Genomic DNA, 26,924 nt, shown 5'->3' with positions numbered 1-26,924 from the left:
TGTCAGCGCGGGGTCTGTTTTCCCACCCTCACAGGCTTCTGGCTCTGGGACTTCCGTCCCAATCCAGATTTCCCAGTGCAGGGTTTCCCAGGGGGTTTTCCTCCAAGGGTTTGGGGCTTCAGGCCAGGAGTCCGGTTTCCGGTCTCCCTTTCCCCCGGGCTCAGGGAGTAGGGGTGCCTGCGGGCACTTATTCCTGGGTCGCCCAGGCCAACCTGCGGATGGTTTTGGGTACCAACAGTTACTCAGCAGTTACGGGCTTAGCCTGTACATGTCTGGGTTTCCACCTGGTGGGAGTGGCGGTTCATCCTGGTCCTTTGGACAGGATGTCCAGCCCCAGACTCAGGCAGGCCATCTTGGCCAGTTCTGGGGTCACTCCCGGCCCGCTGGACCGTTCCCATTCCCTCAGGGGTTTGGGTTTTTACCCCATGGGTCTTCACTCGTGGAACCCATAGGGGTTGGTCTCTCCTCTAGGAGATGTTATAGCAGTGCGGAATCCCCCCAATGTTCTGCTACTTCGGGGGCCTTGTTGGCCGGTCCTATAAAGGTTTGCCAGACCTTAAGGACTTCCGCCTCCAGCGCGGACCCGTCGGTCTCCTGTTCCCAGGGGTCGGCTTCGGGTCTCCGACCCAAGCCTACAGCTACAGCTGTTGGTCGCGCTGCGTCCAAATGCCATAAAGAGGAGTTCCCCTCTGCGGAGATGGCTCCTCTGGCGGCCCCTGTTCCTCCCAAGGGGACTTCGGTCTCTATTGAGGAGGAGATGGACATCGAGGGTGCGGGCTCGGCAGAGGAAGACGATGTCATTCATCTTTCTCCTGGGCCAAGAGGGTTCACAAGGGGAAGATGGCCCTGAGACTGCTGAAGCTGAGGCTCAGCATGTGCTTTCTGGGATGCGGGTCCTCCGGGCCAACATCTCCCGGATTCTCAGGGCGGAGGTTTGCCCACCGCCTCAGCATCGTCGGCGCCTGAATCCACCATCCTTCTGGGTTCCCTGGTGGCTCCTCGGGCTTCCGTTCGCTCAGATCGGTCTCTGCCAGAAGGCAATATCATGTCTTCGGTTCTGGCCACGGCCCGGGCTCCGGTTTTAGAGAAGGACTCCTTCTCTACCCGTGCTCTCGGGTTTGTCGGTCTGCAGCTCAGTGTTGGTGAATTGTCGGAGGCTTCAGCTTCCGACTATGCCACACATGATGGGCAGCTGGCCTCTCAACCAGCACAGCTGGAGTTGAGACAGCTGGCTGCCTGGCCCGGCAAATCAGTGGACCAGGTGGTGCTCGATCCCAAAGAGCACCACAGGATGGGAGAGAATGTTGCACCTCTCCATCCAAGTTCTGTCATACATAGACTTCCTGACAGTTTGTCTATACAGGGTATCCGATTTGCCTGAGTGTCGGTTATCCGAGACAGAACAGCCGACATACAGGACACGGCAGCCTTGCAGGTTCTCTGCTCGTCAATGCCGTGTTGGCTAGGCAGTTTTCAGTTCTGAAATTCCGCCCAGTCCAGTAACCCTACCGTTTCCGCTTGTTGAATGCCCCCTTCTAGGGCTCTACCCTGTTCAGGGGAGCTCTTCCTTGGGTTCAGAAGGATATGAAGGAGGACTCGGTCGCCTCAGCACTTCTGGTGAAGAGGTTTCAGGCTGAGAAGGCCAGTGCCTCGCAGGGGTCAGTGCCTCCTAAGAAGAAGGCGAAGTCTTCGGCTGCTCAGTTTTCTGCACAGCCCAAGTCCCAACCTCACTTCAACGGCAACAAGGGGAAGGGTAGGAAGGGTAAGAAACCTCCTGGGGGCAAGAAGAAGGGTTCCTGACTATTTCTGCTTCTTGGCCGCTAAAGGCGAAGGGTATGGCCGGGTGGACGGTGGTTCTCCTTTCCCGGGCTCATGTCCTTCTCCTGCAGGCTCAGGCTCCGGGTGGGCAGACGATTCTCTGGTCTGGCAGGGGCTCGATCTGCCCCATCCGGAACTCCCTGTGGGCGGACGTCTCTCTGCTTTCCTTTCCTAGTGGCAGGATATTACAGAGGACGCTTGGGCTTTTGTCGGTGGTCAGGGAGGGTCTAGGTATTCCCCTTCTTCAGGATTCGTCCCTCGCCTCCTGGCCGTTTTTGTTTCTTTCCTCCTCCCGGGGATTCAGAAAGGGCACGGGTGCTCCAGGAGGAAGTAGGGACCATGCTGCCAAGGCAGAGATGCCCTTGGGGCTCACGACAGCTCCTTTGGTGTTCACCAAGTTGCTGCTGGTGTTTCCTTCACTCCTGCAGAATAGACGTCCACATCTATTTCGACGACTCCCTCATGCCTCTTTTGGTGTGGGAATCGTTAGTGAAGGACACTCGTCTGGTCCTGAAACTCTTGCTCAGAGTCGGCTTCATTCCTTCCAGAGAGAAGTCAGAGGTTCCTTCATATTAGGACTTCTTCTTCCTGGGGAACCATTTTGACATGGTTCGGGGCTTAGCCCTTCCACCTCTGGAGAAGTTTGAGAAGGTCAGGGCTCTGGCTCTGACTTTCATCACTTGGTCACTTGTCCAGGTACATTGGTTCCTCAGTTTTCTGGGGTATCTCAACTCCTTGGCATATGTGGTCCCCCTAGGGAGGATTCACATCGGACCTCTCCAGATGTTCCTCCTGTCTGACTGGGTTCCGTCATCCAGGAGGCCTGGATCCCGCTTACCCAGTCGGTCAGGGAGTTCTCTTGCTGGTGGACCATTCAGGAGAACGTTTTCCATGGGGTACCTCTGACCAAGCCTATCCCCTCTATGATCCTGTTCATGGACGCGTTCATGACAGGAATGTGAGCTTACCTCGATGGGGGAGTGGTCTGGCGAATAACTCTCAGAGCACATCAGTGTACTCGAGATGAGACTGTTCATTTGGCTCTGCAGTCCTTTAGGGGTATCCTGCAGTCCAAAGTGTGGCTACCGACAACAGTTGTCGCGTATCTGGAGAGACAGGGGCCACCAGGTCTCATGTCCTGTGTGCCCTTTCCATCCACATCCATCTTCTCTGCCAGGACATGCAGTTGACCATAGCGGTCAAGCATCTTTCTGGCAGGCTGAGTGTGTTGGTGGCCACTCTCCAGGCGCCACCAGCCGGTGTTGACGGAATGGCAGCTGTGTCCCTTGATTTTCAAGGGGAATTGTCAGGCGTGGGACAGACCTATTATAGACCTGTTTGCCACTTCCCTGAACAACCAGCTGCTAACCTTCGTCTCCCCGGTCCCAGACCGTAAGGCGTGGGCTGTGGACACCCTTTCTCTGGAATAGGAAGGGACGTATGCATATGCATTCCCTCCCTTCAACCTGGTGGGCAGGGTTCTACAGAAGTTCTGGGAGCATCACTGCTCCTTACTTCTGAGAGCCCCTCTGTGGCCGAGGCAAGCTTGGTTTCAGGAGCTCTTGTCGTTTCTGGTGGAGGAGCCCTTGGCTCTCCCCACCAGACCGAATCTCCTTCGCCAGCCTTGGCCCAGAACGACACACTCTTGACCAGAGATCCTCCACCTTCACGCGCTGAGGCTATCTCTGGAAGCCACGCCAAGGCAGGCTTTTCTCAAGAGGTGTCAGATTGCATTGAGCAATCAATCAGGGCTTCCTCTTCTGCCGTCTACCAGTCACGTTGGATGATCTTCTGTGATTGGTGTGTCGGCAAGGAAGCTTATTCATTCGAAGCCTCTGCATTTGATTGCGGAATTCCTAATCTCTCTGTTTAGGTACCGCTATCTGCCACCTGGCACTATTGCTGGCTATCGTACAGCTATTGCCAGAGTTCTTGCTTGTTATGGCAGGAAGGAGATCGGTTAGTCCTCCTCTCTTTCTGCCCTAATCAGAGGCTTTGCTATGAATAGAGTTGTTTTTAGCGAAGAATCAGGTTCCGGGGTTCTCGCACGATCCCATCAGGATCCTGGCTGTGACTAGCTCGGAGGAGCGAGATAGGTTGCTTTGTCCTTGTCGGGCTCTTAGGTTTTATCTTGATAAAACCAGGGGGGGGCGGGGCTCTCGATCCCGTCTGTTTTGCCCATTAAACAGGGGCAACGAGATATCTCCTCCCAGTCGGTTTCCAGGTGGGTTTGCCAGGTGATTTAGTATGCTTACGAGCATTTTGATGATCTGGCTCGGGCGAGAGTGAAAGCGCGGTCTCACGAGGTCAGGGCCCTTGCTTCATCGTGGGCCCTTCTCTCAATGAGTCCTCCTTTCAGGAGGTCATGTCTGCAGTATTCTGGCAGGGCAGGGATACCTTAACAGATTTTTATCTGTGATCCCTAGCTTCCCACTCAGAAGGCCTGTATTCATTGGGACCTTTGGTGGTGGCATAGTCAGTGGCTGGGCCTCCTCGTTAGCCCCGGGCCATGTCTTTCCGTACGGCGGCATGTGGGTACACCTGCTCTTTCACAGAGAGGTCCCTTCCTTCACTTTAGCACTCTGTTCTCCCTCCCTACTACTTTGGTTGTGCTGAAGGGGCTGCCTGGCTTCTAGTCACCACTACGGTAAGACGAATTCGCATACTAAAGTTATGGTAATTATTACTGAAATGAAATTGAGGTTTTTTAATGTAAAACCAATTTTCATGATGTAATACTTACCATAACTTTATGGAGTCCCACCCTATCCTCCCCTCTTCCTTATCTGCCTGGCTGCCCCTCTGTGGGGTTTACGCCATAAAGGTTATTAGAGGAAGGGAGATCACTCTGCGTTCCTGCCGTGATGGCTCATGGATCGTAGGGAGGGCGGGATTGTTTTTCTTTTGAATCTTTTGTTGTTGGGATACAAAGATGGGTGTAGGTACTGTATTTGCATACTAAAGTTATGGTAAGTATTACATCATGAAAATTGGTTTTACATTAAAAAACCTCAAATTTATATGTGTGGTCCTGGGCGTATCACACTATGTAACCTTGTGCATGATCAAACAGATATTTATATGTGTGGTCCTGGGCGTATCACACTGTAACCTTGTGCATGATCAAACAGAGATATTTATATGTGTGGTCCTGGGCGTATCACACTATGTAACCTTGTGCATGATCAAACAGAGATATTTATATGTGTGGTCCTGGGTGTATCACACTATGTAACCTTGTGCATGATCAAACAGAGATATTTATATGTGTGGTCCTGGGCGTATCACACTATGTAACCTTGTGCATGATCAAATAGAGATATTTATATGTGTGGTCCTGGGTGTATCATACTATTTAGCCCTGTACTTGATCAGACAGTGAGATGTGTATGTCTGGTCATGGGTGTATCACACTATTTAGCCCTGTACTTGATCAGACAGTGAGATGTGTATGTCTGGTCATGGGTGTATCACACTATTTAGCCCTGTACTTGATCAGACAGTGAGATGTGTATGTCTGGTCATGGGTGTATCACACTATTTAGCCCTGTACTTGATCAGACAGTGAGATGTGTATGTCTGGTCATGGGTGTTTCACACTATTTATCCCTGTAGTTGATCAGACAGTGAGATGTGTATGTCTGGTCATGGGTGTATCATACTATTTAGCCCTGTACTTGATCAGACAGTGAGATGTGTATGTCTGGTCATGGGTGTTTCACACTATTTATCCCTGTAGTTGATCAGACAGTGAGATGTGTATGTCTGGTCATGGGTGTATCACACTATTTAGCCCTGTACTTGATCAGACAGTGAGATGTGTATGTCTGGTCATGGGTGTATCACACTATTTATCCCTGTAGTTGATCAGAAAGTGAGATGTGTATGTCTGGTCATGGGTGTATCACACTATTTATCTGTGTACTTGATCAGACAGTGAGATTTGTATGTCTGGTCATGGGTGTTTCACACTATTTATCTGTGTACTTGATCAGACAGTGAGATTTGTATGTCTGGTCATGGGTGTATCATACTATTTAGCCCTGTACTTGATCAGACAGTGAGATTTGTATGTCTGGTCGTGGGTGTATCACACTGTTAACTCTATACTTGATCAGGCAGTGAGATTTGTATGTCTGGTCGTGGGTGTATCACACTATTAACTCTGTACTTGATCAGGCAGTGAGATTTGTATGTCTGGTCGTGGGTGTATCACACTGTTAACTCTATACTTGATCAGACAGTGAGATGTGTATGTCTGGTCATGGGTGTATCACACTATTAACTCTGTACTTGATCAGACAGTGAGATTTGTATGTCTGGTCATGGGTGTATCATACTATTTAGCCCTGTAGTTGATCAGAAAGTGAGATTTGTATGTCTGGTCATGGGTGTATCATACTATTTATCTCTGTACTTGATCAGAAAGTGAGATTTGTATGTCTGGTCATGGGTGTATCACACTATTTAGTTGGGTACTTGATCAGACAGTGAGATTTGTATGTGCAGTCCTGGGTGTATCACATCACATGGCCCTGTTCTTCACCAATCTTCACCAAATGGTCAGAGACTTGTACATCTAGTCCTGTTTGTATCACACTATTTAGCCCAGTACTTGACCAGACAGTGAGACTTGTACATCTAGTCCTGGTTGTATCACACTATTTACTCCAGTACTTGACCAGACAGTGAGACTTGTACATCTAGTCCTGGTTGTATCACACTATTTAGCCCAGTACTTGACCAGACAGTGTGACTTGTACATCTAGTCCTGTTTGTATCACACTATTTAGCCCAGTACTTGACCAGACAGTGTGACTTGTACATCTAGTCCTGGTTGTATCACACTATTTAGCCCAGTACTTGACCAGACAGTGTGACTTGTACATCTAGTCCTGTTTGTATCACACTATTTAGCCCAGTACTAGACCAGACAGTGTGACTTGTACATCTAGTCCTGGTTGTATCACACTATTTAGCCCAGTACTAGACCAGAAAGTGAGACTTGTACATCTAGTCCTGGTTGTATCATACTATTTAGCCCAGTACTTGACCAGACAGTGTGACTTGTACATCTAGTCCTGGTTGTATCACACTATTTAGCCCAGTACTAGACCAGACAGTGAGACTTGTACATCTAGTCCTGGTTGTATCACACTATTTACTCCAGTATTTGACCGCTGGACAGTGGGATTAAGATATTCATTCCTATAGGTTTACATACCTGGATAACTCCCTAGCATGTAGATAAATATTGACTTACTGAGAAATTAAAGCAACAAAGTTTACATGATAGGCACTTTCACCCTGTTACTAGGCCTGTAGTATCTGGTAGTGTGGTATACCTTTAACCTGATATCTTGATACACCACTGCACTACTGTGTATAGGAATTGGTCCTTGAAAGGTGTCAGTTATAGGTGACAGAGAACATGGAACTTATATTGAATACAACACTCAAAATATATACCTGGTGTTGGTGTGAAACGTTTATTGACTTTATGCAGAGAAATAAAGTGGCCTGTGTATACACGGACAAATGAAGAAATAAGTGACAATATTGATTTAGATTTAATGATAAGATTAAACAAATTATAATCCAATGTTTGCCTCCCAGTAATTATGGTGACACCTCGTTATTATGTTTCTCCATTGTGAATTATCAATTAAATACTTGTCCAAAACAGATGAACAGATTAAATCAGTTTTGATCATTGACATGCTCAAAAATTGAAAATTGTATCTAAGAAAGATGGTGCACCTCCTCCCCAACACCCACACCCCCATCTCCAACACCCACACCCCTGTCTCAAACATTTACACCCCCATACCCCACACCCACACCTCCTCCCCAAAATCCACACCCCCATCTCCAATAACCATGCCCCTATATCCAACACCCACACCTCCTCAACAACACCCACACCCCCATCTCCAACACCCACACCTCCTCCCCAACACCCACACCCACACTCCCATCTCCAACACCCACACCTCCTCCCCAGCACCCACACCCCCATCTCCAACACCCACACCCCCATCTCCAACACCCACACCTCCCCAACACCCACACCCACACTTCCATCTCCAACACCCACACCTCCTCCCCAGCACCTACATCCCTATCTCCAACATCCACACTCCCATCTCCAACACCACTAACCCTACTGTTCCCTATGATGCTGGGAGATCAGATAAAATAAAGACAGCTTATTCTGATGCCCTATTTCAGTACAAATGAAGGAGTTTTAGTCTTTTTCTTGAGTATTCTTCAGACCAGGGGTTTTGACGATGTATAAATGGAGATTGTGTTGTCAACATTTGTATCTATTTCATACATACCAGATGTAAATTGGAAGTGATTTGGAATCCCCTACCAACTACTTCATAACCTCTTACATTAGTTGCATGTACCCATGCTAGGAAGACTGACCTAAGATTTCGGCCCGACACCAGGGAACAAAGTACCAGGGAAAACGTTGTTCTCATGCAGTTTCTAACTATTGAACATTTCATTAATTGATGTGCATGCACCTTATTCAAGATGTTTTAATTGTAAAAATAAAAAGACCAAAAATGAATTTCATAAGGCCCCTGGACTGCTTGTTTTAACAGGCAGAGATATACCACTGGAACAGACCCTTATTATGATTTAAATTGTATTATGATAGTTTGTAAGACGAGATTTAGGTCAGGCGATAATCATCAGGGTAGCAGTCTCTACTAAAAGAATTTGACATGACTTAAATACCTTGCTGACCAAGCCTTATATGGTATGGGGGTAACAATGTGATATGAACAGAGCTAGTGATATGATGTTATAGAATTTGGTAAATATTCTAAATGTCCTGATTTACGTCTATTGTGTAAACATGTACTGTAATACTATGTAATTGTAAATAAGTTTTATTTGGGCATTATAAACCAGTCTAGAGAACAATAAACAAATACATTTTTTTCATGATATTTTAGACTGTTAATTTTGTTGTTAATTTTGTCAAAAATGTTACTTACCAGTAAAATGAATTTTAACAGATAAGCATTTAACAAACATAAGTTGTTAGGAAGATGTATGTTCTAGCTTGATTATCTCCCTTTGTTAGTCCTTGGGACAAGTTTCCTATCAGTATCTGTAGAGCTTGAATGTCAAAGATTTTGTAACTTCAAAAATAACACGTATTTGAAAAGCATTTTCACAAAAGTATTATCAAAAGAAGTAATTTTATTACTTCATAACTTTCCAGATATCTGCAAAGAGACATTCATTATTAAACTCTGAACCTGACATGGCCATATTTCTGATTGAAGTTACCATGGTCATGATCTTTGATCTCTGGAGATGATAAATTAGGAACTATGTCTTGTATATTCAGGTGATATATTTCAGTTTAGGTATCAAGTTCTAAATTTCATGATATTGTACCAGCCAAATTTTTAATTTTCTCTTGTTGAACCTGTAGTCCAGCATCAAGTTACAGGGTGGAATTTGTATTCATGAGGTCATTTTCGCTGGTTTGGTTCGCTGGAAAAAAAATTGAAAAAGTCTTCATACTAGACCTTGTATTGTAATGGAGAATGAGCAGTAGATTAAATGGTGATTTTCTTATCTCAATCAGAAAATGACTTAGTATGATTAATCCTACATACATGGGTACAAATTATAGTCATGCTTTGTACAGATCTTAAAGATTGGGAGGATTTCATGTTGTTGTCTAGGTCAGAGGTCATTACTATTAAAATGTCTGCCGTCACATATACTGTAAAATTTGTACAGTTTAGGACCGAGTCATGGTAGAAAATGTCCCTGTTATATCATCTCTGAGTCACAAAAACAAGTTTTACAAATTAAAATTGTGTATGCTCTGAAAATGATCCTTAGAGTATGTATTTTGTAGACTGTAGAACTTGCCAAATACAGTTATGTTGTTTTCCTTTCTGCTTCACATGTTAGCAGTCATTTTAATACTTGCATATCAACAGCAATACAAAAAAATCACAATTTTCACCCATACTTTTCTTGGTGAAGAAAAAATTAAACAATGTTGTAATATTGATTTAAAACTGTAGAATTATAAATTTGTATTAGTTGTAAATTCATATTTGTTAAAGTGATTTTGTTTTTGTTTTATATTTTTTCAGTGACAAAAAATCAGGAACATTGGTGCTGATTTGTGAACTTATGGACATGAATATTTATGAACTGATTCGGGGTAAGACTCCATTACAAAAATCATCCTAATCTATGCAATATTTTCTTACATAGACTGTCAAGTCTGCTTATGAATAATATATTTATCCAGCCAGAACCTCACATCTCAATCTGAGGTTCATTCATTCATGAACAGTGATCTGGAAAAACCAATTATACTGTCTATAGATTTCCAAGGTTTACTACTAGGATTTTACAACAGGAAGATCAAGCAGAAAGGTTCAGAAACCAATTATTACAAAATCAGCCTGAGGAGGAATTTCCATGCAAAGTTATGAATTAAGTCCCACTGCCATTTGTTGTAATCATACCCACATTTTTATACATGTATTAATCACATATAAATGTTCTGATCCTCAACCAATACTGCCTATAGGTGCAATCAAGAATTTTTATACAGTTTTCCTTGTGTTATTGAGAGGCTGCAGTTGATTGTGTTGTATAAACAGTTTCTATGGCTTGAAGGTGAATACTGTATAGCTACAGTCTTGTTCCTGCAGGTAGCCACAAATAACATGTTCCAAGGTGTTTTTCTTTTATTGAAACATAACATTGGAACTGTCATAGTTACGGGAAGTTTTTATCATCCTGGGGTGGATATCACAACTCAGTCAAGATTTGTCGGTTACTTGTACATATAAATATCATTCCTCGAGGTGGGAACGCTTAAATGTAAATTATGCATCACTGCTGACAAAAATACATTGAAACATGGTAACTACAAAAGCAGACATTGTCTCTGTTGGGCTTTTAGCGTGAGTTTGTGGCATTACATCTTAATTCTTCAGCTTCCAGTAATGACAGGTATTGCTATTGGCCATGGTTGAACTGAATTCTGAAAACTGTGATAGCAAGACTTGATTGACCTCCAGTGCCTTTGTCAGCTTGGGTTATGGTAACCTATGGTACCTCAGTCAAATATGTTTACAGTGACCTTGGTAACTCTGTCAGATAGTGTGAAAGTGACCTCTGGTATCTGTCATCTAGGGTTACAGTGACCTCTAGTCACTCTGTCAGCTAGGGTTACAGTAAGGTCTGGTCACTTGTCAGCTATGGTTACAGTTACCTCTGGTATCTGTCAGCTAGGGTTACAGTGACCTCTAGTCACTCTGTCTGCTAGGGTTACAGTAAGGTCTGGTCACTTGTCAGCTATGGTTACAGTTACCTCTGGTATCTGTCAGCTAGGGTTACAATGACCTCTAGTCACTCTGTCAGCTAGGGTTACAGTGACCTCTAGTCACTCTGTCAGCTAGGGTTACGGTGACCTCTAGTCACTCTGTCAGCTAGGGTTACAGTGACCTCTAGTCACTCTGTCAGCTAGGGATACAAAAACCTCTAGTCACTCTGTCAGCTAGGGTTACAGTGACCTCTAGTCACTCTGTCAGCTTGGGCTCACTTTCAGTAAAATACGGTATTCAAAGGCTCCTATTATCAGAACAGTATTTCTGTTAATTGCTACAAACTAAATATTAATTTCCTCACACCTATTACAAATATCAAATTCATTTCTGTGTTTTGATGAAGAAAGAATCAGTTCATTGTAGATAACAGGGATATAATAGGCACAATTCAACAAATACCGGTCAGTAATCGTTTTAATTGTTAATGATTGAGTGATAGTGCAGATGTGTCAACTGACATTATGGCTCAGCTAACTCCAGAACAATTATGAGAATGCCCTCGAGAACAAATTGTTCAGTTGAGTTTGTTACCACGAAGAAAACACTGATATTTATGTCAGCATAAAGGTCTGGTATTTATGTAAAACCAATATCAATTAGGATCTTTTCCTAAACAGGCCTATCACTAAATGGCGGTATGGATTTTTCTACCTTTGTTCTCCTGCAGTCTTTACTGATTAATTCTCCTTAGCAAATGGATTATTGCATTTTTTTACTGGAAAGTAAATACTTTTTGTAAAAGGAATGGGTACTTATTCGAAAAGTTAAATAATTTTGTTCTAAATTGATAATTATTTATGGCTTTATTTATATCTATTCAAACATTCTATTGACCATAAAAATCCATCAGGTGAAATTTCTACTTCTACATAATGCCCAAGCAAACTTCAACAACATTGAGACCTTTCACGATCGACATCTAGCATAAATCACCTTGTTATTCATGTGAACTAGACCTTTTAAAGTATGGAATTTTAATCAGATAGTGAAAATTGAGTTTTAATGATGTGTCAAATTTCTTTAATTTAATGCTTTGCTATTATCTTAATTTTTTTCCCTACTGATTGATTTTCTCATTGGACTACACGTACAACATCATTAAATATAGCCTTTGTAAACAGTGACTGGCTACAATAACCTCCAAGGTAGAAAAGTCGTAAAGTAGACTGTCTGAAGTCAAGAAGAGATGAAAAATATAAAGGGAATCTATTTTCACTTTTGTCCATGGCTACTAGAACCATTTGAGTCTTTTTCATAATGTATATTTTAAAGTGTTATACCAAGGTCACTGGGACAAATGTTTTCAGAGTCTGGCTGTTGTAATTCTACAGATTTCAAGGCCATAGACAAAGGTCACTAGAGCTGACTCATTATGATCCAGAGTTTGTGTGCTTTAGAGATAAAAACAAAATCATTGAAACAGTCGATTTAATGATATTATTGAGCATTGAAAATTTTTTATGGCATGTGTTTTTATATATAATTTAAAAGAGAAACAGGCCCAAACTTCGTTAAGTGTTTAGAATAAAATGTGCCGAGGTTTGTGGTAACGCCTTGTGTTGAAAGGTTCCTTTTCCTTATACTGGTGTCAGATATCCCCGAGATGGTCGTGTATGGTAGTACAGATGTACGAGTTGGATAATCATGTCAGAAGTATGTCTCTCCTTGTCGTGGCTGGTATAAAGAAATAAAACTCACTGGGAAAAAACTTGTTTTAAACACACATTTTCTGCAAAAACACAACAAATAGGGGGGAAAAGTATCCCCATCCATGTAACAGAAACTGGTTGTTTCAGAAGCCATTGTAAAGTAAACATAAGCACTGGTGCATGTACCATGCACAACGTGTGATTTAATTGTCATGATCAGTTAACATTTAACTGTCACTTAATAATGCATCAGGAGAGGATTTACCCCAGGGTTTTTCAGGTGCCGTAAATAACCATGAAATTTGATTTTAATATGACGCACCCCCCACCATTATAGCTGATAGTTATTGATGTAATAAGGCAATTATTTCAGGGTCATGTGACCTCCCACAAGCTTAACGTGATTGTTAGTGAACTGAAAAATTAATTGGAGGTAGAATGTAAATTAGCAAACAGAGATGTGAATACTTTGCACATAATTAAATAAGTGTATATCAAAGCACATACAAAGATATACAGATAGACGAGTAATAAGACTTTTTAAAGACTTTATAGGTTGCCATTAACTTCATTTCATTATGTGAACTTCAAGTCAGTCTGATAGTAGTTACAGATGATGATTTCCCGGAAGGTTTGGAATGTGCTATTTAAACCCATAGATTTTACCTCTGTATCATGATAGCTTGTGTCAGCTACTAATTAAGCTGTCAGCTCATTTATTATTAAAGGGCCTGCACTGTACTGTGAAATAAGCTAGAGTTATCTCCCATCGTAAATATTTGATGTTATTACATACAGTGAGGTTTGCTTGATGATGATAAAGTAAGAGAAAGAAACATATTCTAATCATGATTTCTAAAAAGTTGTTTAAGAATGTCCTCCGTCGTGGTTGTGAAGAAAGCCTAATAGGTCTTTTACCTATTTCCCATCATCATTCTTCCATGTCTGGTTACACATGTATGAATACAACCCAAAGACTTACCTTTAATGTATATGTGAAATATATATAAATATTCACGATAGATGAACTTGGTCGTGATGATTTATTTATCGGATAAGTGAATTGTTTCCATACTCTATATGTTGCGGTTTGTGTTTCTCATGGTGCTGGTAAACAAACTAGTCAGTATTGACATGTTGTCTCCTTGGGCAAGACACTTCACAGAATTACTCTAGGTAGTGTGATTGGCCTCCCATATGTTGTTCAGTAAGGTAACTGCTGCTACTATAACTAGACCCTGCCTCAAAATGAATTTGGTTGTTGATGGGATGATAAACCCAGCAAACAACTCATAACATCCTTGCCATGTGTTGTAAAACTGTATACAAAGTTCAGCTACAACATTATCCCAAATAAGTTTGTGTCTCAGGGATGCCAAGGTTCAAGATCACCATTACTATTCATAGAAAATACCAACCCACCCAATGATATCACTCCAGTATTTTTTATTCTGGAAAAGTTTGGTTCAAACTATATCTATATATTCAAAGGTCATGTCTGAGAATAACTCAGACAAGTTTGTGTCTCGTGATTCAAAGGTCATTGTTGCTATATAGAGAAAGTGATTTAATTCTGTGATATAATTCTAGTAACTTTATTTCTTTGTTTGAACAGTATGTAGAGTCCATGTATTAGAATGCCTTGATCATCTTGTATCTGTTATAGATTAGCTTCCGTTATTTAACAGGGAGTGGGTGTAGGCAGATAGTGTTACCCATTCTGTTCCTTCGCTTCTCGTCTTGTTCCATCCCTCGGCGATGCCATCACTAATGATTCATTTATTTAGGGACATCAGTCACAATGTCTTAAGATCAAATACAGAAATACTTTTGATAATGTTTTGAGGTTTCAAAGTCAAGGTCAGCTTTTCTATCTATGGAAATTTGTTTGATAATGTTTTTACTTTGCATGAAAACAGATGCATGTATGCTGTAATGAAATTTTCCAGTATTCAGTGAGATTAAAGAAGACCATTATTCTGTGATTAGGTTGAAGAAGACCAGTATTCTGTTGTTAGGTTGAAGAAGACCAGTATTCAGTGAGATTAAAGAAGACCATTATTCTGTGATTAGGTTGAAGAAGACCAGTGTTCTGTTGTTAGGTTGAAGAAGACAAGTATTCTGTGGTTAGGTTGAAGAAGACCAGAATTCTGTTGATAGGTTGAAGAAGACCACTATTCTGTGATTAGGTTGAAAAAGACCAGTATTCTGTGATTTGATTACTATCAAGATCGTTATTTTCAAAGGGTTTTGTTTTTTTTCCATTTAGAGGACTGAATAAAATTGCAAAAAATGTTTAGAAAGGGTCATTTTTGTTTCAAAATAATTTCTTCCCTCTTGGTTGAAGCTTTAGTAAACTCCAGAACTTTGTACCATCAGTACTAATCCAAGGTATATTTATTAGGACAGGCAAGGTTGTAAACCAAATTAGGAAAAGTAAGGTAGTATAAGTATTTTGAATACTACTACCATAATTTACAGAATAAGAAAAAAAATAGGATATTTGATGTCTCTTTGAGTTAGGGATTTGTACGCATTAAATTTCCTATCAATGCCATTTTTTCAGTTTTTAACCAAATAACATATCATTTGCAGGAAAAAGACATTATTTACCAGAACGGAAAGTTAAACACTATATGTATCAACTTTTAAAATCTGTTGAGCATATGCATAGGTAAGGTGTATAATTGTTGGTGTAAATGATATAGGCCAGAGATGGCAGCACTCTAGTCCCCTCACCTGTGTAGTTGTTGTCTCTTCCTATACTTTTAGAATATGCCATGTTTCCCCCAGAAGTACACCTGCAAAAATGATTTAGTTTTTTGTTTGGAAGTTGTGTCAGGTCAGGTAATATACATTGCCAGATACACTACAGTAATTGAATATGTGTCACATTAAATCTGGTCATTAGGCTTACTATTGGTAAGTGAAAAAAAAATATTGAAAGCGAAATTTTCCTAAAAATCAGCTGTTGAAGACACAAGTATGTAATCTTCAGGGAAACATGGCTGGTCTTTGTGCTACAACTTTAGTTTGTCAGATGTCATGCATTGTACAGGAAAAAGCTTTGCTCTGTTTTACAATGCAATCCAGATATAAGAAATTTGCTTTTGAACTAATATTTCAAAACATTGGAAGTTGAGTTTTTTAAGATAAATTTTTTTTTCTTTAGTCCTATTTAAAGTCTCATTTCTTTTTCTTTTTTGTCTAAAGAAAAATAAAAGAGACATTGATAATTACGATGATCACTTTATATGATTAGGTCAGTCAGTGTGAGTTGATGTGATGTGACCCTATTAAACCATAACTGCATTCTCTGCCACATTTGTGTCTCTACTTGGTTTGAAGTGATGTTATTTTGAATATACATCGTTTTGATTTTGAATGACTGTCTGTTTAAAACAATAATCTAAAAAATTGTCAATCAAAATTAGAGGTGTTTAAAACATTTTGTTTACAAATCTTTTTCTACATTTCAAAACTGCTGCTCTGCATTATAGCAAACATGTAGTACCTGAGAGTTCTTGCTTTGGGTTGCTTTCTGGAACTCAAGGTCAAAGGTCAAAGTAAATTTTGTGAATGATATATTTGGTATTAAAAACAACCCAAATACTCATCAATTTCATTCCTAACTAGATGTTTTTCCCCTCTTAAATGCCTTGTTAATGTTCAAAGATTCAGCTAAAATGATGGAACTTTGACCTAATATTGCACAGAGAATGCAGTTTGAGATATGGGCCACAAGGTTTGGGTCACTTTTAATCCTCCACATATCTGACCTATGATATCTTCTGTTTCCTTACAGATAAACGTCAATATTTGCCTGAGGCAACTGTTAGAAATTATATGTATCAGCTTTGTAAATCAGTAGACCACTTACATAGGTATGTAGTATGGAAGCAACTGGCCACACCACAAACCTGTTTATCAAGTCATCTGATTGGCTTCAAAAGAAAACAGGTTTTAACCAATCACAAAGATTTGTGGTGAAAATATGGCCTTGAATGCTTAGCTTTGCATGCTTTGATATATCTGATATATTCAAACAAAAAAAACCCCATTAAATTCATTATTGAAATTCAAATTTAGATATCAGATCTATGTATGCATGATAAATATTGTTTGATAATTGGTCAGATAATTGCAATAATATTTGGTTCAGTTTTAAATTGACCCTAGATTTGATTTACAATTTTCTACTGGCTTTGCTTCAAATTAACAAGCATGATATCCTATGCTAACGCTATCAGTTGCTTTAAATATCCCAGTATATCATGAAAGCAGTAATATCAGGTCTATTCAATACCAATATCAGTGCCGGTCTTTTAAAAAGTGTGTCGATACTTGCCAAACACATACCAATAATGATATCGCCATAGAATGCAAGAAAGATCTTTAACATATTTGTATCAGCTGCTAATTCATTAGCTTGTTGAGTTGATATGAGTGTTTTACCATACTGGAAATTGCATATTTCATGGATATATTAAAGTACTTTCTTATCTAAATTTGAAAAATAAAAATCTCTCTGGCAATATTAAATGAAGGAAAGCAATTGCATTAAAAGAATTATGTTTGAAATGATAGTTACGTACTTTGAAATGTAACGTGTTCTGTCATGCATGAAAACAAATCTGTTAAATTTTGTGATGAATGTTGAAAGCATTCTGTTGGCATTTTGTCATGTAAGATTCTTTGAAACTTTAATGATAATGATTTGTTCTCAACATACTTTTGTATTAAGAGTGTAGACGTAGATCGTTGGTGACAAAGCTGTTACATTGGTTTCATCCTCATTGCTTCCATATGTTTGATTTGTATTGTGATTGGCATTATTTATATGTATGAGATATCAGCACCTAATAAGTAACATTGGCCTGTGCACTTTATTAACCTTCATGTAGACAATGACTTACGTTGACCTTTACACTAACATTGACCTTTACGCTAACATTGACCTTTATACGAACGTTGACCTTCACACTAACGTTGACATTTATACTGACTTTGACTCTTACACTAACATTGACCTTTACACTAACATTGACCTTTATACGAATGTTGACACCTACACTAACATTACACCTAATATTTAGCTGAATAGAAATATTAAGTCTTTTACACTAAATTTAATTTGTAAACTAAAATACAAAAAAAAATTGACCTCTTCACTAACATTGACTTTTGCAAAGACCGTGACCTCTATACTAACATTGACTTTTGCAAAGACTGTGACCTCTATACTAACATTGACTTTTGCAAAGACTGTGACCTCTATACTAACATTGACTTTTAAAGATTGACTTTACACATTGACCTTCACAATATCATCCTTTTTACACTAACATTGACCTTTTCATTAACACTGAACTTTCTAGTAGCATTCCTCTTTGCTGCAGCATTGACCTTTATTGTAGCCTTGACCTTTACCCTAACCTAGACCTCTACACTTTCATTGACTCTCCACCTGTTGTCTGTAGTAGCGTGACATTGCCTCTAGACTTGCGTTAACCTGTACACAAGCATAATACCTTCACTTATTTCATCTTGAAAGAATGTGAATTCTTTCAAATAATTGCTCTATTTCATAATACATTATAATGTTTTATCCCTTAATTTACTGATCATTGCTATCGTTTTGCAGTCATAACTGGCTGTTATTTTGTGAAAATAATGAAAAATCTATGTGAAAAATAAAAAATGACATTGTACTTTTAAGTTGAAGACATTAAATGTATGTTTAGAGCTTTTTTTGAAATCTGGTTGGTGGAAGAAAATCTGGAAATGAAAAATACAAAGATTTTCCAAAAAATGATTTTTTTTTTCCACTGCTAAAATTGATTTTATTTCAGGAATGGTATATTTCATCGAGATGTGAAACCTGAGAACATTTTAATCAAGGTATGTATATGATATAGGCTCTGTGAAATGTAGTACCTTAGATGTAGACTGTATACTCTATATAACCTGTGATGGTTAAGGGTGGAATCATTTAGTAGATCGTAGTACACTTTTTACAACTGTTTGTGTTGTTGAGGATTTACTTTCAGTTTTGATACCTTGCCCCTCCAAATGAAACACTATTGAAATTGGTAACTATGTTTGGAATAGACCTAGCCCATGGAATTGACCTTCTGAAAAGGATTATTATTTTGGTATGGTAGCTACAAGTACAGAGTAATACGGAAGTTATATCTACGGACTACATACTAATAGCTATAATTACCAAATACCCAATGTTATTACTGAATACAGAAACTGATTGAGCATTGTTAACTGAGGGTAGTGACAGATGTTAACTAGATCAGTTTTTATATTGGCTGGTCTTTATTTCAATCCAATTAATATGATAAATGTTGAGAAAAATTCCTTATTTCTGAAATTTAATCTTTATCTTTGAAATTATGGTCAAAATAATGGATGTTAACTTGTTTTCAGCTGGCTTCCAGTGATAAGGTGGTTCTTTTAACTTCAACATCCTTGTGTGTCTATCCCAGTTACACATATCTGTGTGTTGTTTCTTCATCCACATAAACCTTTTTTTTTATGAACTTTTTTTTGTATCTGAACATTGGTAATATTTACTGTTTTGGTCAAAATAACTATACACATGTAGTTAATATGATTTCTTATATAGTTTAGGGTGATAATTTGAACAGTGTGATTTCTACTGTATATAATGTATATTGCGAAAATAGCACCTTTTTAAACTAGACCATTAACAATATATATTAAAAAATAAACCTTGTGTTCAAACCACAGACAATATATACTTGTTTGCATCAGACAGTTGTGATTATCTCATGAACCAGAATTTATCTCATGAACCAGAATTATCCATTGAACCAATGCACATTGAGAGTATCCCATGAACACCCAACAGTTTTGTCTTATACTAGAGTGTGACAACCCTAAGCAGCTTGTTAATTCCGTTCAGAGTGGTTTAAAATGTCCTTTTGGCTTTTTATTGATGTATGTTACATATATATTCATCAGAATTATATATATTCTTCAATTAGTTTTTATTTATTTAAACCTGGTTTAATATTCTAGTTTGTTTTTTAATATTGAATTTTAATCCATATGACCAGTTGACGAATTTCAGCTCTGCTTGAAGTTATAATATATATAAATGTATGATGATTTGTGACATGAAGTTAATATATTTGTAATTTACAGTTGTACATATGGACTTATTTAACGAAAGATGCAATTATCAGACAAAGTTTATATAAATCAGACAATTTGAACACATGATCTTCTTGTATTTAAAATTGTATATCAGATAATAGCAGTCTTTGGTTATTTACTTATTCCCATCTAACATTTTCATTAATTATAATTTCTGTAATGACCAATATTTGCAGAATTTTTTTTTCTTTTTATTATAGATGTGAACATTTTTTATTTACGGTTAACGGAGACAATTAAGAAATCTGAAGAGATTTTACTTCCATCTTCATTTTATCTTTGATATAAAATTCTGAAATAATCAATTTGAAAAAAAAAAATTTTTATCAGATATGCTGATGGTAGATAAATTATGATACACGAATAGGAAGACAAAAACTTCGAATAAGATTCGCTTCCATATCACAGTGACCAGGCTGTAAAATGTATCATCTGTGTGATAAAGTTTATCAGATATATTGCCAGTTTCTTATTAATGTTTTAATACCTGGTATTTAAATGTACCAGTATTTTTTTATGTTACTGATGAGAAAAGTCTATATTGGGGAAATACATGATGTTTCACCTGTTTGTAGGAGGATGTGCTGAAGCTAGCAGATTTTGGTTCTTGTAGAAGTGTGTACTCAAAACAACCTTACACGGAATATATTTCTACACGATGGTGAGCTCTTTTAAGTGTTATTTGGTAAAACATTAAATCGAAAAGAGTTCATCACTTTATCACTTTTTCCAAATTGAAATGTACAGGAAAACTGCCGTTTAAAAATTTGTTATCCTAAATTATTTTCCCCATTCAGCTCAACCCCCATTAACTGGTTAATGTTTAGTGGTGATGAAGGGCGTGTAATTCTGATGAAATAGTATCATAAACAAGGCAATAAAAAGTTAAAACTCACTAGCAATTTAATGAATAATCTTCAAAATTCATTAAAAAACAAAACACAAATTGATGTTTCATGTCCAGGTACCGAGCGCCAGAGTGTCTGTTGACTGATGGTTATTATACTTACAAGATGGACATCTGGAGTGTAGGATGTGTGTTCTTCGAAATTCTTAGGTAGGTCTGGAGTAATCTTTTTGTTTTTAACCTGTGATATGCATGTGCAATCACCTGAAAGATAAAAAAATTTTTAATCATATTCAAGGATGAAAGTTTAACATTCTGTTTCTCTTTCTGTAGTCTTCACCCACTGTTCCCTGGCTCAAATGAAGTGGACCAGATAGCAAAGATACATGACATTTTAGGAACCCCAGATCCCAGTGTTCTCAACAAACTTAAAAAGTAAGGTTTGCTCAATGGAAAACATATGTGGTTATGAGTATATGAAAGGTTCAGGGTTAAATGACAAGGTACTGTCTTCTAGTACATGTATATATATATATATATATATATAAAATCTATATGTAAATGATTTATATTTCTTAAATGTTATCATAACAGCATGTGGGTTTTACTGTATTGGATAGTCATAGGGAAGTAAAGTTGAAAACTTTTTCTAATTCAGAAATATTTCACATCGTACATTAAATAATTTTGAAATTTAGGTCTAAAAAAGATCAGCAGTTTATGTTTTATGAATTAAACTAAAGTATATGAAAAATTTATTATTTGATATAAAATAATGTTTCAGAATGAAAATGGATGATACAAGATAGTCATTGCTTGTTCCGAAAAAAACTCGAGTGAATTTTGAAAATGCTGAAGTGGCTTAACTCCGCCATGAGACCTTAATATATCTGCGATTACAATGTCCTCATCTCCACATGCTTTATTCTTGTACATTCTTCAGGTCGCGTGGCATGAACTTCAATTTCCCCCACAAGAAGGGTACGGGTGTGGAGCGCCTTCTACCCCACGTGTCATCTGAAGCTGTTGACCTGATCTACCAGATGTGTACTTATGATCCTGATGAGAGGATGTCGGCTAAACAGGCAATACGACATAGCTACTTCAGGGATCTAAGGTAGGCTACTAAACTATCAAACAGCTAAATAATCCTGTATAAGCTTTTAACAGTGTGAATACAAAGATATCCCCTTTTTCATGATCTCCTGTTTTATACCTGATAATCCCGTGGTTTAACAGGGAGGCAGATAAGCGGCAGGCCATGTTAGCCAAGGCTAAGCAGCAGGAGGAGAAGGAGGTCCGAGAAAGGAAACCAGAGACGATCAAGGCACCACCATCGGAAACATCAGGCATCGAAGTGGATACTTCCCGCACAGAAAAGAAAAAGACAGAGTCACAAAATGAAAACCGCACAATGCCCAGTCTACCTAAAGCTCAATCCCTACCTACTCATCCGCACTTCTTTAAAGACAGAAGAAAGGTAAGGTTGTCTCCCTTTGTTACTAAGGATTGGAAGCAGATTGATCTCTTGCCAATCATTTTTACAGATTCAGGAGCTCTGTAATGCTCATCATAATACCCTGCCATCTTTTGAAGGTGTTTTGCTGAAATCAGACTGAAAGCATATCAGTCTTAAGGCTAATATATCGCACAGAAAGTTTGGGAATTTCTTCAGAACTAGAAAGTATAGACAGCTCTAATGTATGTCACTGCAATTTGTGTATCTATATATATACTTTTCATCAAAGAAACAGAAACATCACAATTTTTACGTGTAACTTTTCAATCAACAAATAAAAATGTACCATTTGATAGTTCATTTGTCTTACAATAATAATTCATTTTCTGTTAATTCTATTACAGAAGCGCCACAAACGGCTACTAGAGACTCACCATTTCTCAAATCATACTGGCCTTAATTTGCCAAAAGTTCCAATGCATGCCAACTCCCTGAACCCTTCATTCCACGCCAGCTCATTTAGTTCCTACAACCATCCCCAGGGCACAACTAGTTTATCTCTCCTTCCCAGTATCAATGCCACCTACAAACCCCACAAGGTAAGTCCAACACACAAATATATCTAGGTAGTGTAGTAAAGAATTATAGCTGTCATTTATTTACGGCATGCCTTAAATACACAAAATGATTGCCTTTATTCAGCAATGATTTTGCCTAAATCATCAAATGATATATAATTGGTAATAGCACATATACTTTCTACATCAACAAACTGCTGTTGTACCTGTATACTATTTACAGCAGAAATGGTATATAATAAAATGTGATAATAATGGAATCCTGTACACTTTATCTCCATATTCACCAACATTCCTGCTCATGTAAATATATAGTCATTGCCATTGTCAAAAGATGCACATATTTAATGTTACACAAAATATCGTACTTGTCGCTTATATATATATATATATATATATATATATTTTTTTTTTTACCAGCCTGCAAATAAAGCAACGAAGAACATTGTAAGTAGCTATCAACTACCATCCCTAGACAGACGAGGAGGAGCAGGATTCTAAACACCAACGAAGAGGGTGACACTATTAGCCAACATTAACCTCATCAGTTGACCTTGACATCAGTTGACCTTGACATAAGATCAGCTAATGATGGCATTACCAGTGGACCATGACATTATGAACTGACTGTGACCTCATCACAGTCAAGCTCCATTCCAATTCTTTTCCCAGTGAACTGGACTTTTATATCAATAAAAATTCAAAATGAGGAATAATTACAGACAAGAGAGACTGATGTTGCAGTTCATAAACATAAACAATTGCTGAATGTTTGACAAACATAATGTATTGATACAAGGCAACATGTTATACTGTTTATTATGTAATCAAATGCATAATTTGCATATGTTAATGAATATTTGTGATATGCCTATCAATACATGCCTATATTGATAAATGCTTTTTGAAGATTAGAAATTCTATTTATTTTAATGTTATGAATATCTAATGATATGCTGATGATATCCTTGTTCTAGCTGGGTAAGAGGTATTTTTCCATGATTAATGTGAGAGATTTTGTCAGCTTTCCTGAGGACTGTATGATTTATATACACACTAACATTGAGGACCAATATTTTGTACTTGTCATTTTTTATGCAATACACATTTGTACAGTACTTAGGTAGTGTATGGGAGTTGGATATGTGAGAATGAAGACAGTGCTGGTTTTATGTTGTACAAAAACTATCATTCACAAAAGCATCTCAAAATCTTCATTAGAACACAGGTATTTTACTGTAATGCAGTCTATAATTGCTGCAAGTTGAATTCTAAATTAAGATATAGATATAATACAGACATGGGCTCCATAAAAATTTACCTGTAGAGGTGATACAGAAGTAGAAGGCTCCACAAAAATTTACCTGTAGATGTGATACAGAAGTAGATGGCTCCACAGAAATTTACCTGTTGATATGATACAGAAGAAGGCTCCACAAAATTTACCTGTAGATGTGATACAGAAGTAGAGGCTCCACAGAAATTTACCTGTAGATGTGATACAGAAGTAGAAGGCTCCACAGAAATTTACCTGTAGATGTGATACAGTAGATGGCTCCACAAAATTTACCTGTTGATATGATACCGAAGAAGGCTCCACATGACGGTGTTAAAATGTAGTTCTATATAAATTCATTATGAATTTATAGGATCATATCTTATAGTTGTTGATGTCTTCCATTATGTATGTTTCCTACAGAGATCAACAATTGTTTGGGGTAAAGTTATATCATTTCTAGTGTAAATGCAGTTGTCTCCCCTTAGTATAGTGTATTATCTTTACCAAAGTGGTAATGTGTATGCAGTGTGTATTGCATGTATGTGAACTGAAAGAAACCTGTCCTTTAATGACAATTCAATTAAGATATTTGAAAAAAAATCTTTTAAAAAACATGGAATCAGGGTAAAATGCTGCTCTGTTACCTGAGGTGATAATGATTTTATTCAAAATTCATGAGAAAAATTTTTTCTTAAACTTTATCTTTCATTAGTAACTTTAAAAACTTTATCTTTCATTAGTAACTTTAAAAACTTTATCTTTCATTAGTAACTTTAAAATCTTTATCTTATTACCTGAACAAAGTTTTGCTCATCCCAGCTACTTGACCTTGGTGCTTTGCTTTAATGCACTTGTTTGGTGCATGTGTCGTTATTGTATGCCAGAGCTCAGTACTTAAAGTTTCAATAGACACTCATGAACTTTCATGGCAGGTTAATGCTGTTCCAATAGTGTTTTAGATGTTTGATTGTTGGGTCTATGGCCCCGTGAAAAGCCAGGGTCATTATGGAATGTTTACGTAATTGATCAGACCACGCTTGTTTAATTTGAAATGACCTGACTGTGGTCTGTAAATTGTTCTCGGACTACAAATGAGTTTAACTGCAAATGTGTGAAACACCTTAATTTTCTCATCAAATTTTTTGAGGAGTTTTTAAAGAATTTATGAAAAATTTAAAAATCTAATTTTCAGTATGATAAATATAAGAGAATATGCTGTTTTGTGTACTGTTCCCTGTAGATGTGAAACTAGTTGCTCTACATGTTTAAGAGACCTCATTTCCAATATCTCTGGTAATTGTATTTGATGTTGAACACAGAATATATATAGAAGACAATTTGGACAAATGAAATCATAATTCTTCAATGCAAAATTAATTTTCTAATGAAATTGAAATATTTCATGAATTTATGCAGTAGAACTCACTTTACCCTGATATGTAGGTTTTCAGTTGTTTTTTTTTTCCGTTTTGAAAGCGATGTAGTGCCAAAATGTGTATTTTTTCCAATTGTTGTGAAAATAAGTATGAATGCTTTTGCAAATGAAGCTATGAAATGTGTACAGATATATGATTGTTTTTATTAGTTATAAGCTTGTAATATTGATAAAATATCAGCAGACACCAGTTACTACTAGGTATACTGTGGATTTAGAATCTGTTGAATTTTACCTTAGTTGGTTTGAATTATATTGAACTACTTAAATTTTACTAGAAAATGATAAGAAATAAATAACTCCGCCTGAATACAGCCACTTTAAATTATAATTTTTTCTCCGGTATTTTCATCCTTTTGTTAATATATTTATTATATGCTGAATTAACCAAACAACTGTTTGAAGTTTTACACGATACAAATGTCATATCAAGGTGTGTTACCTTAACTCAAAAAAGGCATAAATATAATTTGTGAAAAGATAACATCTTCAAGTAAAAAGATTATAACTTAAACTGATTCAAATAAGGAATTATTTTATACAGAAGCATATTTTCAAGATGGACATGTTTTTAATTTTAGTTTTGAAATTTTTGTTTGTTGAACACATTTTTTTATTACAGCAATTTCAAATTGTACTTTGCAACAGTATTGACTTTTAAAAAAAATAGAATTTGTTAATTTAATATGAGACTGAAACAAATGGAGTTATAGAATACTTGACACAGTTACTTATATATTATTTTACAGATATTTATATGCATGTACTTTTCTTTCAAGACAGCAAAATTCCAAATATCAACTACGTATGTAGTTTGGTGATTAATCAAATGTATACACACAATAATGAGTTAGACTTGATTAGTAATTATTTTTTGTATGTGTTGTTATCAAAAATCAATGCCTCCCGAGTCAAGATACTGTTGAAGTAGACTTTTATGACTTTTTAGACTTATAGCCTGACTAAAGCTGCTGAGTGAGAATTTTTATATGTTGTTTTCATCTGCTTTCAGCCTAGTCATAAATATGTTAAAATGTACTGTGTACATGTACACATTTACTGTGTATATAGATATGTTATGAAAGGGAAAAGAAAACATGATTTGTGATATACTATTATTTCAATGTGATTTAGTTCATTGCTGGAATTGTGATATATTTGCTTGTTGATTGTGAGAAACCTTTCTATCACATGTCGGTTTTTGTATTTCAATGACCTCAGTGAAAGAGTAGTCTCCCCTGCCTGGTTTTGTGCTATTTAGTTTAGGCTGAGATAGTTG

The 26,924-nt window shown here is 37.8% G+C and overlaps 1 protein-coding gene across 1 annotated transcript; it reads left to right on the top strand.

Moving 5' to 3' along the window:
• Positions 1-7,698: 7,698 nt before the first annotated feature.
• Positions 7,699-23,432, top strand: LOC132550833 (MAPK/MAK/MRK overlapping kinase-like). The gene is made up of 12 exons (XM_060214926.1): positions 7,699-8,048; positions 9,957-10,027; positions 15,452-15,530; positions 18,709-18,757; positions 19,295-19,312; positions 20,623-20,708; positions 21,012-21,104; positions 21,228-21,329; positions 21,838-22,011; positions 22,134-22,374; positions 22,758-22,952; positions 23,352-23,432. Exons 1-12 carry the CDS (start codon positions 7,699-7,701, stop codon positions 23,430-23,432), a joined length of 1,539 nt encoding a protein of 512 aa, XP_060070909.1.
• Positions 23,433-26,924: the final 3,492 nt, after the last annotated feature.

Source organism: Ylistrum balloti, unplaced genomic scaffold, assembly GCF_031769215.1.
Source record: "Ylistrum balloti isolate Yb309-2 unplaced genomic scaffold, AGI_CSIRO_Ybal_v1 Utg370152, whole genome shotgun sequence".
In the NCBI taxonomy this organism is placed as follows: domain Eukaryota; kingdom Metazoa; phylum Mollusca; class Bivalvia; order Pectinida; family Pectinidae; genus Ylistrum; species Ylistrum balloti.
The sequence above is the reverse complement of the archived record's forward strand: the minus strand, read 5'-3'. Positions and strand labels throughout refer to the sequence as shown.